This window comes from Quercus lobata, chromosome 4 (assembly GCF_001633185.2).
Source record: "Quercus lobata isolate SW786 chromosome 4, ValleyOak3.0 Primary Assembly, whole genome shotgun sequence".
NCBI lineage: Eukaryota > Viridiplantae > Streptophyta > Magnoliopsida > Fagales > Fagaceae > Quercus > Quercus lobata.
This window is the reverse complement of record NC_044907.1, coordinates 19,117,494-19,134,737: the sequence shown is the minus strand read 5'-3', so window position 1 is coordinate 19,134,737 and position 17,244 is coordinate 19,117,494. Positions and strand designations below refer to the sequence as shown.

Sequence of the window (17,244 nt, the reverse complement as noted above, 5' to 3'; positions counted from 1 at the left end):
AACAGTTCACAATGCAATTGGTAGAATTTTTAGGGCTTCTACCATTTCTAAAAGAATATAATCCAATAAGCATCTAACACGCAAATAAACACTGAATTTTTAATGAAATAAATAAGAAAATCCATGATATTGATGGCTGGGAAAAAAAAAAGTAAAAGATCTTTGTATGGGATGCATATTAGAAGGTTTAAAAGGTGGAGGAAAACATAATTGTTGAAGAATGAAACAAATTAGAAACCTATCAGAACAAATATATAAAATCATTTATTGATCAAACCAGCATTTCAGTGCACCAGCAGATGGACCTGGCAGAAACATATGAAAACATAATATTAAGGAAGCATTCTGAATTTCAAAACCATGAACATAAACCAGCTGAACAGAAATTGGGCATAATCATGAACATGAATTTCACAACATAATTTTAACTAACTGAATTTTAGTTTCCATGAACATGTACCTACTGATAAAAAAACAAAAGCTGTGACCTATTGACATTGTTCAGTTGTCAATGTCACATACAGAGAATTTGGTATTATGGATTGTTCGCTGAATGCATCACAAAACACATAAAAATCACTAAATCCCATCCAGACTTCAACTGAACACTTTTTGCTTCCCTTCTTCCTTTCTTGAAGTTGATGTTGTCCCATCCTGGCACTCTCACCTAGTCACCTTTCACTTGGCCTCACCTAGGCTGATGTCCCATTCTCTTTGCTTCTAAACTATCAAACCAGAAATAATTGAACAAAAAATTTAGTTATAAATATGAAGATACAAATTATGATCACATTTAGCATACATTATCTACATTTAGTTTTTGCCTTTTGTTAGGAGCAATTGTTGATGGGTCATCAGTTTCAATTGGCTTCTTCTTTGCCTTCTTTTTATAAATTTTTCTTGTTGGGTTTTCTGGTTCTTTGCAGGTCCTTGCATTATGACCCCATGCATAACAATTCCCATATCTTTCTGCTAGCCCCTTCCCAATGATTCCATAAGGATGCTTGTAAAAGTCAATGTTGACTAATCAAAAATAATTATTGCATTACTATAAAACGAAACAGATAAAAAAAAAAAAATATATATATATATATATATATCAAAATTAAAGCATAACAAACAAACATTGAAGACACCAGAGTTAATAAGAGGCAAGATAAAGAAGAAATTGAGAGAGTCCAAGAGAGTTTACTGTGTCTAAACTACTAGCCGAATATTTTGTTGCAAAACCAACAAAAAGAAAAATACCAAACAAATATTATGAAAGAGATTAGAGGGGAAACTCAGAATTGAAAAATGCAACAAAAGAGTACTTAAAAATTACAAAAGCATAGTTGATTGGCAAAACTTAAGGCTCCATGCATGCATCAAAATGAAACCCAAGAGCATATACCTGAACAATATTAAACTTTATAAATGATCAATAATTTTGCTTCAAATCCATAACCAAATTTGTGGTCCAAAAAAAAAAAAATCCCAAAGAGGAGTACAATAGCCAATTTGTACTTAATCCCACATACCTCTAACTACCTTAATCCTAATTGGTTACAATGCCACCTTATTGACCTTAGCACTAAAATGCTGATGAAACAGATGCAGTGAAATTGCTTAAAATTTAGTAATAATTTACCTTTCCTTCACCATTTCCAAATCCACACAATCAACTATTTAAAGCAGAGAAAAAGGAAGTTATGAATATGGATGCAACTAAGTTGTCAAATTTCTTGCGGATTAAGCTGCTAAATTACAGACGTATGAAGGGATGAGGTGGATGAGACTTGACCTCAGAATGAATTCAGAGGAAGAATCCTCTCAATCTTGTGGGCATGAAGAAGATTCAAATTTAAGTGTGAACGACCTCATTTCAGTTAATGTAAATTCTGAGAGAGAATCCTCTTGATTCTTTTGGGCATGAAGAACCATCATATAGACGCATTAACCCAGAAAGAAAAGAAAAAGAAAAAAGAATAAAAGAGGTACAAAAACCTACTTCAAAAAATAACTAGAAACCCAAACCCAAAAAGAAATACATCTCCCTATCATCAACTTAACAAATCTCAAAAACCCTATATAACCAAGTCAAAGCAATTAATAAAAGAAGAAAGAAACCTGGGGACAAAAGGTACCAAAAAAGCCCTAAGTGGCTAGTGAGAATCAATCCAAATCATAAAAAATAGAAAATAAAAACAATGCATGAATCAATAAATAAAATTTGGAAGAAAACCATGTGAAATCAAAATTTAAAGAAAGAAAAGTGTAGAAAATTGAGGGTGGTAGATTGGCGGCTTCCATACCTTTCTTTATGGGGACCTAAAATTGAAGCAAAGCAATTAGTAAAATGTGCAATGCAACTGTTAGAGAGAGAAGAGTAAGATAAATTGTCTTGCTACGAAAGATGGTGGACAGATACAAAGTGTTAAAGAACAATGCAAAATAAATGAAGGTTATTACTGAAGTGATAGAGTGGGTTTTGTAGAAATGGAGCCCTATAATAACTTCAAGTTCGAGAAATCTTTGAATTCTTTTTATGTCGCTTGGATTCCAAAAAACTAAGTGGTGGCATCAATATCAAGGATTTTCTCCATGTTAGCTTGGCTGGAAACGTCTATATGCTTATGGAAAGTGTACGTTGATCTGTTAAATGTATGATAGGTGTCTTGTGTTAGACCCAAATGCTTACAATGAAGGTTGGCAAACCCTTATTTGGTGTTTATTGCCAATGAAAGTCTAGATAGAAAACTCGATAGTAGTGTTTTTGGTGGGGTAATTTGAAAGTGGAACATTGAAATGATATATGATCATGTTAACTAGGCCATTTCATATACGTAGACAGACTAGATTTTGGTGAAAGTGGAGGAATTGGGTTTGGTTTTTCAATTTGGACAATTGGTTCTCAATCATGGTTAATAGAAGCAGAATTGGCTTTTCCAATAGTTCAAGAGAACTAAGTCAAGGAGACCCTATCCCCATGCTTATGTTAATTTTGGTTATGAAAGTACATAATGGGACATTACAGAATGTTGTAGCCTGCATTTCAAGTTGGGGAAGAAAGTAAAAGGGTTATGGAAACTCTCCTCTTTTGTTTGTTCATGATACAATACTATACAGTGCATGGGTTGTTAAAGTCATTGAAAAGTACGAGTCCAAAAAAATCTAGCATATTAGAAAATGAGACTGCTTAAAGCAGCTCATTTCTTATTTTATATCCCTGCCCTCCATGTACTCCCTCAATTCCCCACAATCTATCCCAACATGACCATTCAAGCCTCCTCCAATAAAAACCTTTATCCTTTTTGATATTACTCCAACTGAACGAACCATTTGGCAATGATATCAAGCGAAAAACCACATCACCCAAATCAAACGACAAAAATAATGGACAACTGCGATTGTCCTTATCATATACCACAAAATGGACAGCTCCACCTAAAGAAGCTGCAGGTTGATACCAATCAGAAAAACCAATACTCGGCAGAAAACAGGCACTAGTAATTCTCCAACACCCCTCATTAATAGAGTAAACCTCAATTAGAGGTGGTTTGGCCTCTTCAGACGTAGATGCAATGCTCACCAACTTATAATCATTAGTCCGCAGATCAAACCGAATGCTCGGCGACACAGAATGCGGCCTTGTGTCTTAATGCAAGGCTTTGGAAGGGGATTAAATTTTATAATAGAGGGATTCCAAAGAATATGGCGCTCTTGTTCATATAGACTGAACATGCCATTCGCGGTACCAATTAGCATAAAATGTTTGATACTGCGACTCGTGAATTGTAACTCGATGTTTTGAATTTGATGAAACGAGTCATTGTTATCGTCAATTAATGTAGTGCTCTACGTAGGATTTATAGAGGCAATGCCTAACAATTAATTTGTTGGAGTTGGAAGCAAGTGAATGTGATCGAGTGAGATGGGAATGGATGAAAGCAGGGGTTGTGATTAGAGAGTTCCATGATTTTGAAGCGCGCTTGAATCGAATTAGGGATTTCACGGGTAGTCTGTACAGGATTTCCAGCATAGTCTGACATTCTTTACATTTTTTTTTTATTTTTTATAAAACTGACATTCTTTACTTGAAAAAACAATTGTTGCTTTTGGTTCGACTGTCTCTGTTTTTCTACACAGCGGTTGTATTTGTAAATTGTAAGCGGCAAATCAATTACCATATCTTGTACTTCTACTTTTCCACTCTTTTTTCTAGAAAATTTTACTTTCCCACTCAAAAAAAAAAAAAAAAAAAAAAAAAAAAACTCTTCCACTCAAAAGAAATAGTTTAGCGCCTTGTTTTACTTTCTATGTTTTCAAAATATTTTTCAACAAATTATAGATGGTAAGATACTATTATTTTTAATTTGAATTTGTAACTTAAATTACTTTTTTGTCTATTTATTATATAAAAAAGTAATAGCACCCTACCACTTAAGTTATGCAAATAATATGGACATAGCATTTCTCATGTCACTTTGACCAATGCAATTCAAATATTCATTTAAGAAATACTAAAGTAGTTGAACTTGAAGTTATTATATCACATTTATTGTCGTATCAATTTGTAAATTTAATGAATTTAAACTTGTAATATTTTTAACATTTTCCCAACAAAATTATGGAAAAGATTTCCAATTATTATTTTTTAAATCTCCACGATTTAAACCATCCAAATCTTTTCCAAGTTTTAGTCAAAAGACACTAATAAAATTTATTTGATTTTTTTTTTTGTGGTTTATATGAATTTTTTAAAGCCATTGATTTTTTTTTTTTTTTTTTGGGAATTAAAATAGAAAGGTTTGAATGGAATGGGATTCTTTCTAAGAAAATTAATTTGTGCACCTCTTTTGCAGTGGTTAAGGTGCATTAATACTTTATTAAATTGAAATTTTTTTGAATAAAATAATATATATATTTTTTATTAAAGGTCTTCAAATCTCATACGCCTAACCCCCCCACACTTGATCGGTTCACAAATCTGCTTCCAATTGACTAGACAATAGCTGAAGTCATCATCCCCCAAACCTGCTCGCACAAAATCTCTTTGTATTTTCACAATATGTGATGCAATACTAGAAGGAATCGGAAATAGACACATAAATTACATTGGCATGCTGGATAACATACTGTAATCAATGTTCCATCCAGCCAATGTTCTTTCTACTATCTCAAGAATTGTTGCCCATATCTCTTTTGATTTAAATCCAGTACCTAGTGACAAACCAAGATATTTCATAGGAAGATTAGAAATCTTACATCTTAGAAAATTTGCTAAACCCTCCACACCAACAACCTCACCAACCGGCACCAACTCAAGACTTCCCTAGATTTATTTTAAGTCCCGAAACAGCTTCAAGGCATAACAAAATGCACCTTAAATACTGAACCTGATCTGGAACCTCCCCTACGCTGTGATTGCTAACACTTTAAAGGTCCATCTTATACTTTGTTGAATGAACATTGATGCAAAATAATATGTCATGTACAAAACACAAAATCAAAAGGCAATGGCTGATCAGATTGGAAAAATCTAAGCAAGTCTAATGAAACGGGAAATGTAAAAAATATTTTCATATTGAATATGGATTAGATGTGACAAGTTTAACATATACAAAAAGATAATAACATCAGTCTTTCATATACATTTACTGTTTTTCTGCTTGCAAATGTTTAATCCAATCATCAACCACAACCACAACCACAAGATTGTATTTAACAATTATGACATTTCTTTATAGGCATTCAAGAACAAACTACATAGCTGTTTAGTGAGGTTTGTAACTTGATCTCTACTTACAGCCACACAACAATATCTAATATATACCAAAAATAATGACAAAAATAAATGCTGAAATTTTTAGTTGAATAAAGGTTTACATGCATTTCTTCTTCCTACTCACTCTCCCTTTTGGAAACTGCATCATTTGGTTTGTCAAGTAAGACAAGGTTTTCCATGTAATCATCAATATGGAAAAAGTATGGATTCCCACATATCCCCAATTTCTTTACTTGTTGGCTCTCAAGGTCATACGAAGAGAGCTCCCAATCACATGGTAGTTTTGCCACTACAAATATATGTCCATTCTTCCGGAGACCTAATACCCTTATAATTTCTCTGTTGAGATCAACAGTGCACAGTTTAGTCCAAGAATCAACGATGCCATACTCTTTCATCATCCAAATGGAACAATGCTTGTTGAATGTATGCATAGCAGGGTCATGACATAATAGAGTAAGCGATCCCGCAATTACTGTGGTATGAACGTCATCATCTTCTTTAAATGTACTATCCGGCACTGGTATCATGCGAAAAACCTCATCACCCAAATCAAATGACAAAACTAATGGACTAAAGGCACTGCCCTTAACATTCGCTGCAAAATGTACAACCCCATTTAAAGAAGCTGCTGGTCGCCTCCAATAATTAAAACTAATACCCAGCGGATAAGAGGCGCCAGCACTAGTTATTCTCCAAGAGCCCTCATTAAGAGAGTAAATCTCAACCAGAGTTTGCTTGGGCCCTTTGTACATAAGTACACATTGAACTACAATCCTCACCACCTTATAATCATTAGTCCGCGGATCAAACCCAAATGCTGGATAACATATACCAAAGTCATGCGTCTTAATGCAAGGTTTGGGAAGGGTAATAGATTTCCCAATAGAGGGATTCCAAAGAATAAAGCGGTCTAGTTCATAAAGGCTGAACAATCCATTGATGGAACCAATTAATATAAAATGGTTAATATGAAGACACTTTACTGGGATCTCAAGTTGTTGAATTTGATCAAATGAGGCATTGTCATCATGAATTAATTTGTAGTGCTCTACATAGGGTCTATCAATGCGATATCTAACAATTAAATTGTTAGATTTGGAGGGAAGTGAAAGTGATCGAGCGAGGTGGGAATTTATTAAAGCAGAGCTTGTGATTAGAGAGTTCCATGATTTTGAAACGCACCTTAATTGAATTAGTGATTTCACGCTTAGTCTCTGAAGTATCTCCAGCAACACCTCATCTGGGAGATAGTCCGACATTCCTTCTTATCCTTCCTTCTCCTTCACCCAATCAACTGGAAAGAAAACACACTTTGGAATGGGTAAACATATGAGAGATGGATGAATATATAGAAGGATGCCATCTCAAAACCAAAATCTTTTGAAGCAAAAGTTGACTTTCATTCTTCTCTCTTTGCTGAGGTTTCACGCAATTGAAAACTTGAAAGAATTGAAAGTGACATTTTTATTTTCTTTAATGAAAAAACAGTGTCTCAGTAACACACTGTTGTTGTTTGTTATTAAATGAAATTGACAGTATTTTATTTCACTTCTTTTATTACTTATTAGAACAATGGGGGGTGTTGACTGAACAACATAGGAGCACCCAGGGAGTTATTCAATAGTAACGGGGAAATTGTAAGAGGAATGGGCCAGACCAAAAAGCCTAATGGTGAAGATCATGTAGTTATAAGCCCATTAAAAACAAAAACAATAGATGAATGTAGAGGAAGTGGAGAAGTGGTGCTCGGCCCAAACAAAGAAAACTTAGAGCCAGGAAAGGGTAAGTTAAAAAAGATTGAGAATGAGAGGCCAGTACAGTAAAAAATGGTGTGATTTTTCAGGCCAAAGCTAACGAGAAAGGAAAACAAATTATGGGTAAAGGCAGCCTGAAAAAAGTTGCTCGTGCGAAAGGAAAAACAAGCGATGAACAAACTCTCGCCCAGATGAAGGAGATAGGAACAAAGCGCTTGAGAGGGAAAGAAGTTTCAGAGGAAGAGAATACTCGGGCCCAAAAGCGTCTTTGTGAAACTGGCCTCTCAGGGTTAGCTGACTTTGTTATAGAGTCGGTTTAATAGGCTGCATAGTTCTGTGTTTATTTGGGATCCCTGGGCTTTTTCTGTTATTGTAGTTGTTGTGCACTTGAAAAGGGAGTTCAACAGGGTAGTTCATAAGCTTTCTTAGTTGGCTGGTGCGTGGAGGGTAAATCTTTTTTGGTTTGGGAGGGACTATCCTTGCTTGCTGTTCTTGCAATGGCAGGTTTGTAATTAGGTGTCTCTTTCCTTTGTTTTTTGTCTTACCCGTTGTACTTCAATTTCTTGTGGCAATGAATCTTTGATCCCATTAAAAAAAAAAAAAAAAAAAAAAAAAAAAAACAATGGGGGGTGTTGGCATGCATAGAGACGGAATTGAAAATTTGAAATCACATTTTTTTATGGAGTTCTTTGTCACCTGTGGCCTTTCAACACCTGTTATTTATTTTAAACTAGCATGTAACTTATGTAAAGGCATGATGCACTTAAAATTAAACATAATTTTTACTATAAAAATATAAATAATTAGTCAAATTATTATTATTTTTTAAATAGCATGTAACACATGTATACGTATAAATACATTTAAACTTAAACACATTTTTTATCATAAAAATATAAATAATTAGTCAAATTATTTTTTTTTAAGAAAGTAAATGTAATTAGTTACATATTAAAATTATTACTTAAATTTAATACTACTTATGATCATTTGTTTTTTCTAATTTTTAATAAGATAGAATGTGTGGTGATCTTTGTTGCGTAGTAATTTTTATTGAATATATGTGATTGGTTTTTTTAATTAAAAAAATGTATACTTCATTAATATTAAATTCTTAGTATTTTGCACTCATTAATTCACTTGGCACAAAGATTAAAAAACTTAAGTAAAAACATAGCACAAATTTAAGTGGATAATTGTTTCTCAAAAAAAAAAAAAAAAAAAAAACTTAAGTGGATAATTCTAGTGTGGTCTCTACATAAATTTAAACACATGACACAAAATTGGATTCTAATTCCAAATTTTAATTGAACTTTCTCTAAGCTTTACCTTGCCTATTAATATATACTAATATGTAACCTGTACATAAATTGTAGTAGTGCTATTGATGTTAGTTTAAATTATTAAACATATAGGACATAGTTCGACCAGGATATTTAGAGGTACTAAAATAGTTTTTTCATGATATTAGTTACGCTAAGTTTCTCAATACATTGCTATTACATATAAAATTTTGAAAATCAATATTGGATACTACATATAAAATATCAATTCACAATTATTGTCTGTGAAATTCCACTAAATAAAACACAAAATAAAATAATAAATTGATCAAATAGTATCTCCTAAATTGAATGAGTATAGGTGCATGAGATCGTTCAACTCAATTATAATTTGTTAAGTTCAATATCTTTGCATAAAAAATATATAAATAGAAATAGTATAAAACATATGCTCATTAATTAGTTTAGAGAAAAATAACATAAAAAAATCAAAACAATTTAATTTGTACGGAAAGCTAATAAAAACAAAATTAAATTTTGATTCCAATTGAATTTTCTCTAAACTTTTGTTTAAAAAAGCATATATATATATATATATATATATATATATTACCTAGTTAATAATGGACCATACATAGTCATGGTATACTACATAATTAACTTATAGATTTGAATTGTTTTTAGTTATACAAAAAAAAGACTCATAAATATAAAATCATTCAAATTCTCTTTTTCTCTAATTTTATATATAGATTAGATATATAATTATGTTTTTTTATGGTTTATTTATATTGTACTCATCGTTTTCTATACTAAATTAAGTCATTTGATACAAAAATTTAAAAACTTAGATTAGAACTGGTGCATAAAATTAAACTCTAATTAAAACCCAATTTTTACACTAAATTAACTCACTTGGCACAATAATTTAAAAACTTAGATTAAATGAGACATGTGGTAAAAAATTAGACTCTAATTGAATTCCAATCAATCAATCAATATCAATATCAATATATATAAAAGCAGAGACCTCATGCGGGAGTGCAAGAGGTCCTGCCATGTGGCGCTTTATTAGAGCAGTATTATTAGGTTAATTATTGAATTTGATCTTCTACCTCACCTCCTCTTAAAAATTAATTCCTATGTGCATTGAAAAATAAAAATGATGTAGGTTACTTAATCAGTTCATCTCTTTCTCTTTCTTAACTCTTCACTTCCCCCTTTATATTTAATGCACAATTGCACACTAACGTGTTTCTTTTGAAATCAATATCTATATCTATCTACAACCTTTACAACTTGCTGGACACTGAGGAAAATGAATCGGTGTAACACTTCTTTGGAGAATAACCAAAATCCTATTAGATACCTCTGCCCTTTCTTCCTCCATTGATGCCAATTTGCTTCAAGTGTTATATCTCCTTCTTAGAGCTATGCTTCAAATCCTAAATTGAATCGTAAGGTAATTCTTCCAATAAAAGATGGGTACATAATCTCTAGAATCTCTCTTAAATCTTTGCTTTATTATTTTGATCTCTTTAAGTTTTGCTTTATTATTTTGGTTTGGACTTACGCAACTACATTTTTGTTGCATGCACGCAAGTTGTTTGATAAAAAAGCTGAGTTTTTTGTTGTAGGCAACAATCAATGTAGAAGCGGCGATCTATTTTTCATGTGCTCACATTGTAAATTGCAGCAACACATAGTAAGTATGCTCTGTGCTAGAGGTAACATTGTAAATTGCTACAAATTGACACTATTTTGGTTTTGATTTCTTTTCTGCATTGTGTATGGTTTGCTTAACTTCGAGAATTTTGTCACTAGATCAAGAACAAAAAAAGAAAACATAATAAAAAACAAGACAAAGATATTAGTAGAAAGTTATGATAAATGATGCCCATTCTATAGCATTTTTATTGTGTATGTGGGATTGATATTAGTAGAATTCAAAGGATTTAACAGTAAATTGGTTGGTTTGTAAACTACAAAAAGGAATAGAGAGATCAATCATGGAATAAATTAAAGGGTCTTGAGTCAATTGCTGAACCTATGATCCGCATGCCTTTGATGGCCTTGATTGCTGCTGACCTTCCTGTAGGTCTCAATAGGGAAAAGTAAAGGTTCCACTTTGATTTTTGAATTAATATTTTAAATTATTATCAACACATTTGTTTTTTCCTTTTATTTTCTAATTTTAATTTTAATTTATGATTATATGTAGCTTAGACAAGTGGATAATATATGTTGGGAAATGGGTAATGTATAGTTGTTGCCTAGAAATGTCTTACGATAGACTATAGCAACACCATATGTATGAAATTATTGCTCTTCATAGTTTATACAAATATTGTCAAAATATTGTTGCAAACCACACAAATTGGTTTGCATTTGGCCAACTACAAGTTTTGGTATGAATTTAAAAAATGATCAGCTCATATAAATTCAATTTTAGGAATGTCAACTTTCCTAGAATTTCGTGCCCTCTTATGTTAATAGACTGTAATTTACATTTTAGACTAGAGGAAAATTAATCTTTAATTTCAATAATTTAGTTTATGTTGTCTTAAGTAGCATGGGCTCGATGAGGTTCTTAGAGGAATCCACACATTTTACAAGATTCCACTCAAAGGCATTATTTCAACTTAGCTGTTTGAACAATATTACGTATTATTTGCATTTCCTATTGCATACTAAAGTTAAGGACACTATGCTTTGCTGATGAAATTGACCACCTCATATGTTCTGAAAATAAAAACACAAGAACATGATTTGATTGTTATAGTTGCATTTATTAGTTTGAATTTTAAAGAGGATTCTCCTTGCTATTACTTTTTAGCTTTTATTATGCTTTTATAGAAGCTATTATATTCAACTGTAGTGACCTTGCTTGCTGTGGTGGGCGGTGGGCCTTTTACGCAATTGCAGTCTAGGCCGTCTCCTGTCACGTTATGGCCCAATGGTTCTGGGTAGGAGTTAGGATTAACTTGATTGCAACATACCCCAAGACAGCTTGTGCACAAGCTAGAGCCCCTTTGCTAAGGCCTTGGACACGTGCCCATGGCAGAGGAAACTATTACAAAAAAAGTTATGGCAGGTAGGTGTGATATGACAATAATAGGAAGAATGTGCTTACTGTCAGCCAGAAAACGGAAAATACTGAATCATGATCTTAATAAAGGAAGAAGTAATGCAGCAATATAAATGCAACATAAATAAGATGATAAAAATAAAGAAAAGGAAACCACACTAATGCTTGATCAATAAAATAAAAGGAAGAATGGTTAGTCTGCCATGCTTGATTTCTCTACGAAATTAAGTTGAGGAAGGGAACCACTCTTCAATGTGGGCAATCTCACAGGGAAATCTTGCTACAGAAATTACCCACTTTGAGAGAATGGGCCTAAATAGCTTATCCTCAAATTCCTTAATCCTTACTAGAGAATAGTCTTTTAGAGAGAGAGAAGGGAATAGCCTATTGGTGCATGCCCACTATCACGTTTTTGCTTACTCTCTGTTTTACTTTCTAATTCCCTTTTCTTTTCTAGGTTTTTTGTTTTCCCTCCTATCTTTCACTCCTTTTCTTACTTCCTTTTCTCTTTGTTCTCTCTTGTTCCCTTCTGTTGTCTCCATTGTGCACGGTTGACTCCTCTTTTATACTATCTGCCGTGACGGGTTTTTTACTATTTTACCCCTTAACCGCTTTTGTCCTGGTATGGGTGTCCTTGCTAGACCACCCACTGGTCTGTCGGCTGCCTAGCTGTCACCACTTACCTATGCTGGCCGTGCCACATCCCATTCCTAGACAAAAGAGTCTTATTTTATTTTCTTGCTCACCATGGCATTTCCATCCGGATAAGGGTGGGCATTCTCTCTCACTATCCCTCATGGTATGCACCTAGTGATTCCAACTCATCTTTCTCTCTTTTGGGTGGTATGTCATCTCAGCAGGACATTTCCTCCAAAAGAGCTTGAGTGGGAACCCCAGAATAGGCTTTCCCCTTCTTCCCACCGCCAGACCATACCCTCCCTTACCTCTGACCCATGGTTCACCTCTCTTGTATTGGCTAGGTACAAGTTTGTGGTGCTTGAGCCTTCTTGTACGTGCTCCATTTCCATGTGTGTCCATGGCTTGTCTACTGTTCATGCATTTGCCATGACCTAAGGGTTTGTCTGTATGTTCTACTACTCGTTCTTGACCTCTTGTGGCGTGGATGAATCTTTGAGCTTTCATTCCTTATGTCTTACTTCTTTCTTGGGCTGGGTCTTGCTTGATCGTGAGCCTTTCCTTCTTCAATCCATTCCTTACCCTCTTTTGCGAGTCAGTTAATACTCCTGCCATGCCATCCTATTGTTCCTGCCATGTTATTATTGGACTTGTGCTTGATGGGCCTTTTTTGGGCCTACTGTATGCTTTTCTTTTGCTCAATTCTAGTAGCTCAGCATTATCATTGAGCTTGTACTCATGCAATTTTAGGCTTCCTTGGCCCATTTCATCTCTTTCGGACTTCCTCGGCCCTTTTCATTTTCTTAGGCATCCTCGACCCATTCCAATTCCTCGTTCCCATGAATTTTTGCTAAGTCTTTTGGGGTTTCCCTACCCAAATTACCATATCCTTTACTTTCAGGGTTTATGGGCTTTTCCAACAACCCCTAGTTACTTAGTTCCCTCCTTTAGGCTCATTCAGCCCATTCTTGCTTGCTTTCCATTTCTCGTAATGCCCATGGGTTTACCACTTCTTTCTCTGGGCTTATTTGGGCCTGCTTGCTTCCTTTGAGGCTCTTTTGTTATTTTTTAGGCTTATGGTCCATTATTCCTGCCATTCGGGTTTAATGGTTTTCTTCTTAGTTTACTAACTTTTCTTCTCCCATATTGTTGGGCTTTTTTTCTATTATTGGGCCTTCTTGCCAAAGTGGGCATCAACACTTGCTAAATCTGGTACAAATATTTCAAATATGTGATAGAAATTATCATATACAAGGTACTTTCTCCGTTTCTTTTTTACTTTTTACAATTCAGTGCACATGTCAAGTCTTAATGATATTGATAGTTGCTATATATTGTCTTAGTTCATACTCTATTAAGAGCATACCCAACTACTTTTTTAAAAAAAAAAAAATGCATTGTCTCACCAAAAGGCCATTTGATTTATTTTACATTACTACTCTTACAAGAGTCCTTACATCACATTCTTTATTTTACAATACACCATATTAAAATAATATTTTTTTTTACACCTAACACAGGTCATGTGTGTTTGAGTGATAGAAAAAGAATAAAAAAGGATTATGCGTGTTTGAGATGAGAGATTGAGTAAGAGAGAGAATAAAAAAAAGGAAAAAAAAGAATGCATAGGCTATATAGTATAATCTAAAAATACATGATACTATAAGAATGTTTAAAATTTGCCACAGTTTTTTGTTTTTATTTTTATTTATTTACTTATTATTTATGAAAATCCTTACGTACTTTGCATTTCATCCAGTTTTAAAGGACCAGATGAGAATGCTCTAATATTCTCTCTATTAAACTATTATTGTATACTTGTAAGTGTGAAATTGTCATGTCTTATAGATTTCAATTTGAAATTATAATCATCCATCATTCTATACCAAATGCATAAACCAATTTAGTTCAAATTAGATAGATGAAAATTAGGATGATTATCTAGGAAAAAATAATTATTGATATGTTGCATTTGTCATGTCCTTATGGACATTTTTGAGCATGCAATATTGGCATAAAATATTGCATTTATATCTTTTTATCCTTACAGATATGTTAATATTTTTTTAAGGATGAAGCATTTCTTGAAAAGCCAAATGAAGAGTATAGTGCTTGGATTCTTGACTCATAGAAGTGGGGATGTTTGAGAGACTTTTGGTTCTTGATTGGGTAAGGCTTCATTGTCCATAAGATGTAACTGAAAGCATATGGGTTTAAATAGAAATAATAAATGTAGAAGGTGTGTAGAGGTTTATGCTTTTCTATGGACAAAGTGATGTCTGGTTTTGCTACAGGGCTTGAACGCCTTATATGAAATTCTTGGTTTAACTATATTATCTTGCAAGATATTCACACAATTATAAATTTAATTGTTCATGCCCATTTCAGTTAAGTTTTCTTTCTCCTTTGATTTTAATTTAGCTCTTTATCAATATTGATTCTTTTTCGTTTTTTAGGGACACGCCTTCGATTTCCAAAAAAGGGAGATATTAATCTTTTCATTCTTGATCAATTTTGAATGTTATTCGGATGTAGTTAAGCATCAGGGGAGTAGACCTCATTTTAGTTCATGTGGTTCTTAATGAACTTAGTGTAAGACAATGAGTTACAAGGTCTATGTTTAGATGTGCTGAAGAAGAAATCTATGCGATCTTCCTTAGTAGATGGAGCATTCAAACAATGACGCCATAATACTTTAAAGATTGAAAATTCCATTCCTATTTTCTAGCTAGAAGAGACTTTGCCTTTTTAATTAATAATAACGTATAGTTTTAAGGCATGTACATGCTTATATTTGGCAAGTTGCTATGTTAAAGTACAAAATGTTCTATGTATGACAAAAATTTGAAAGCTTTTTTGGGGCATCCAAATATATGTGTTTTGGAATCACTTTTCAACCATTGTGGATTCAGTTTGTTAAATGACTGCATATTGCAAAATTTCATACGGGAACCAAATTTCTTTTTGTTTCTTGTTTCTTTTCTTAATACATGTTGACAGTCAAACAGTAATATATTATAACATTATGTACAATTACTATTTCTTTAAGACAAAAAAAAAAAAAAAAATAACGACAAAGTCAATTTATTCAAGGGGAAAAGAAAAGGAATACAACCACAAAGATTCAAGAAAAAATATATATACAACCATATAGCTCAGTCTATCACCATGGATTAGGAGTAATCCAAAAAGGTGGCGGATCAAACTTCTCCAAATCAGAATGGTAAATTGGCCTAATCTCTTCATCATCTAAATTGAACAATCCAAAATCATGGCCACCATACAAGTAGTCCACGTCCATCTCAGACCATCGATCATCCGTGAAATAAATTGAATTTGATACGCACTCTGAAAAATCATGACTAGACAATGACATCGACTGATTTCCGCCCAAAAACACAACTTGATCCTTCAAAGACTCCACCTTTACCAACAGTTTCTTGCTCAAATCTAACTTGTAGACACAAAACAGCTTTGTACGGTATGGACAAACCAAAGGCTGTGTGTCACTGGAACTGAGTAAGTAAGATTCATCAACAACATCTCCTTCTGCATTTACAAAATTTCCAATGGTGCGTTGGATGATCAAGAAGTCACTTGATGTCTTCACCAAATACAACTGAGTTGAAACTTTGTCTCTGGGAAGATTACCATCAACATGTTGCAGTGTTGTTGTAGGTTCAATGCTCAAGATTTTCGTTGGAAGAGCACTCTGAAACTCCCACACTTCCACTGAACAGTTGTATCTTAATGCGTAAAGCCGATTATCATGGCATATAATGTCATAGTAGCCTCGATTTTCACCCTCAAAGTTGGTCCATGTTGTGTCTCCTTGCTTACAGAATGCAAGGCTTGAGAGAGTGCCATAGATCATCACCACCAACCCAAAGTTGTTGGAATGTGATGGGTCTGCAAACAAGATAGCTTTGCTGATAAAATCCTTCTTAATTTGGGCAAATTTGGACCTATCAATTGGGTTGAAGAATTCAACAGGAATCAATGGCAGTTGGATGTGAACTCTGGAGAAGGGATTAAAGATAACTGGGCTGGCTTCATCATCCAACATTACCAGCCAGCCGTGACAAGAACCCACGCACCAAACATCATCACCAAAAGCCGCAAACACATCCTTCATCTTGTAAACCTTCTTTTCTGCAAGATTAAAGAAGCAGCTTGTTGTAAAGTCACCTTCTTGGTCACTAGGAAGCATGAGCCATGGAGTACTTTGAATGGAATGAGACTGTGCTTGTGATTGTGTAGCTGCGGATCTCCAAGAAGAACAGACAGCTTTGCAGCGAATAGTGTCAACAAAGGGAACCTTTCTTAGGATGAGTCCTAAGAGTTCAGCAGGGAGATCTGACCATGAATATGACGATGATGATGAGTACTTTGCTTCAGTTTCAGCCTTCCATGCTTTGCTTGAAATTTTTCTTGAAACTTTTCTTCTTTTTCTAAAGCTCTCACCCATGATTGATTTTGTGTTCTAACGGCTCAGTATTTCCTATCTGGAGTTTTGCTTTTAATTTGTACTCAAGACTGACTTATTTATAATTGAAAACACTACTGAGCACCGACTTTGATTTTAGTGTTTTGATACACCGACTTTGATTCAAAAATTCTAAGTGGGAAGTTTTGTTTTTTACGGGTCTTTCCTAATCCGTTTAGGACTAGGATTGGGACTAATTTACTACTCCTTCTAGGACTAGGAGTAGT

General features: G+C 33.7%; 2 protein-coding genes and 2 long non-coding RNA genes across 5 annotated transcripts; 1 reads left to right on the top strand and 3 right to left on the bottom strand.

Moving 5' to 3' along the window:
- Positions 1-393: 393 nt before the first annotated feature.
- LOC115987860 lies at positions 394-2,230 on the bottom strand. Its single transcript, XR_004091238.1, has 2 exons — positions 1,784-2,230; positions 394-725 (listed from the first exon to the last, which is right to left on the bottom strand). It is a non-coding gene; the product is annotated as an uncharacterized LOC115987860 (long non-coding RNA).
- A 3,348-nt stretch (positions 2,231-5,578) lies between these two features.
- LOC115987855 (F-box/kelch-repeat protein At3g23880-like) lies at positions 5,579-7,152 on the bottom strand. Its single transcript, XM_031111465.1, has one exon. It carries the CDS (start codon positions 7,027-7,029, stop codon positions 5,884-5,886), a length of 1,146 nt encoding a protein of 381 aa, XP_030967325.1. The 5' UTR covers positions 7,030-7,152; the 3' UTR covers positions 5,579-5,883.
- A 2,813-nt stretch (positions 7,153-9,965) lies between these two features.
- Positions 9,966-15,312, top strand: LOC115987859. Of its 2 annotated transcripts, XR_004091237.1 has the most exons (4): positions 9,966-10,269; positions 10,445-10,512; positions 14,603-14,700; positions 14,988-15,312. It is a non-coding gene; the product is annotated as an uncharacterized LOC115987859 (long non-coding RNA). The 2 variants fall into 2 exon arrangements; XR_004091236.1 differs by lacking the exon at positions 14,988-15,312 and having other exon boundaries at positions 14,603-14,900.
- A 382-nt stretch (positions 15,313-15,694) lies between these two features.
- LOC115984751 (probable F-box protein At4g22060) lies at positions 15,695-16,999 on the bottom strand. The gene has a single exon (XM_031107763.1). The coding sequence runs from the start codon at positions 16,997-16,999 to the stop codon at positions 15,695-15,697; it is 1,305 nt and encodes a 434-aa protein (XP_030963623.1).
- Positions 17,000-17,244: the final 245 nt, after the last annotated feature.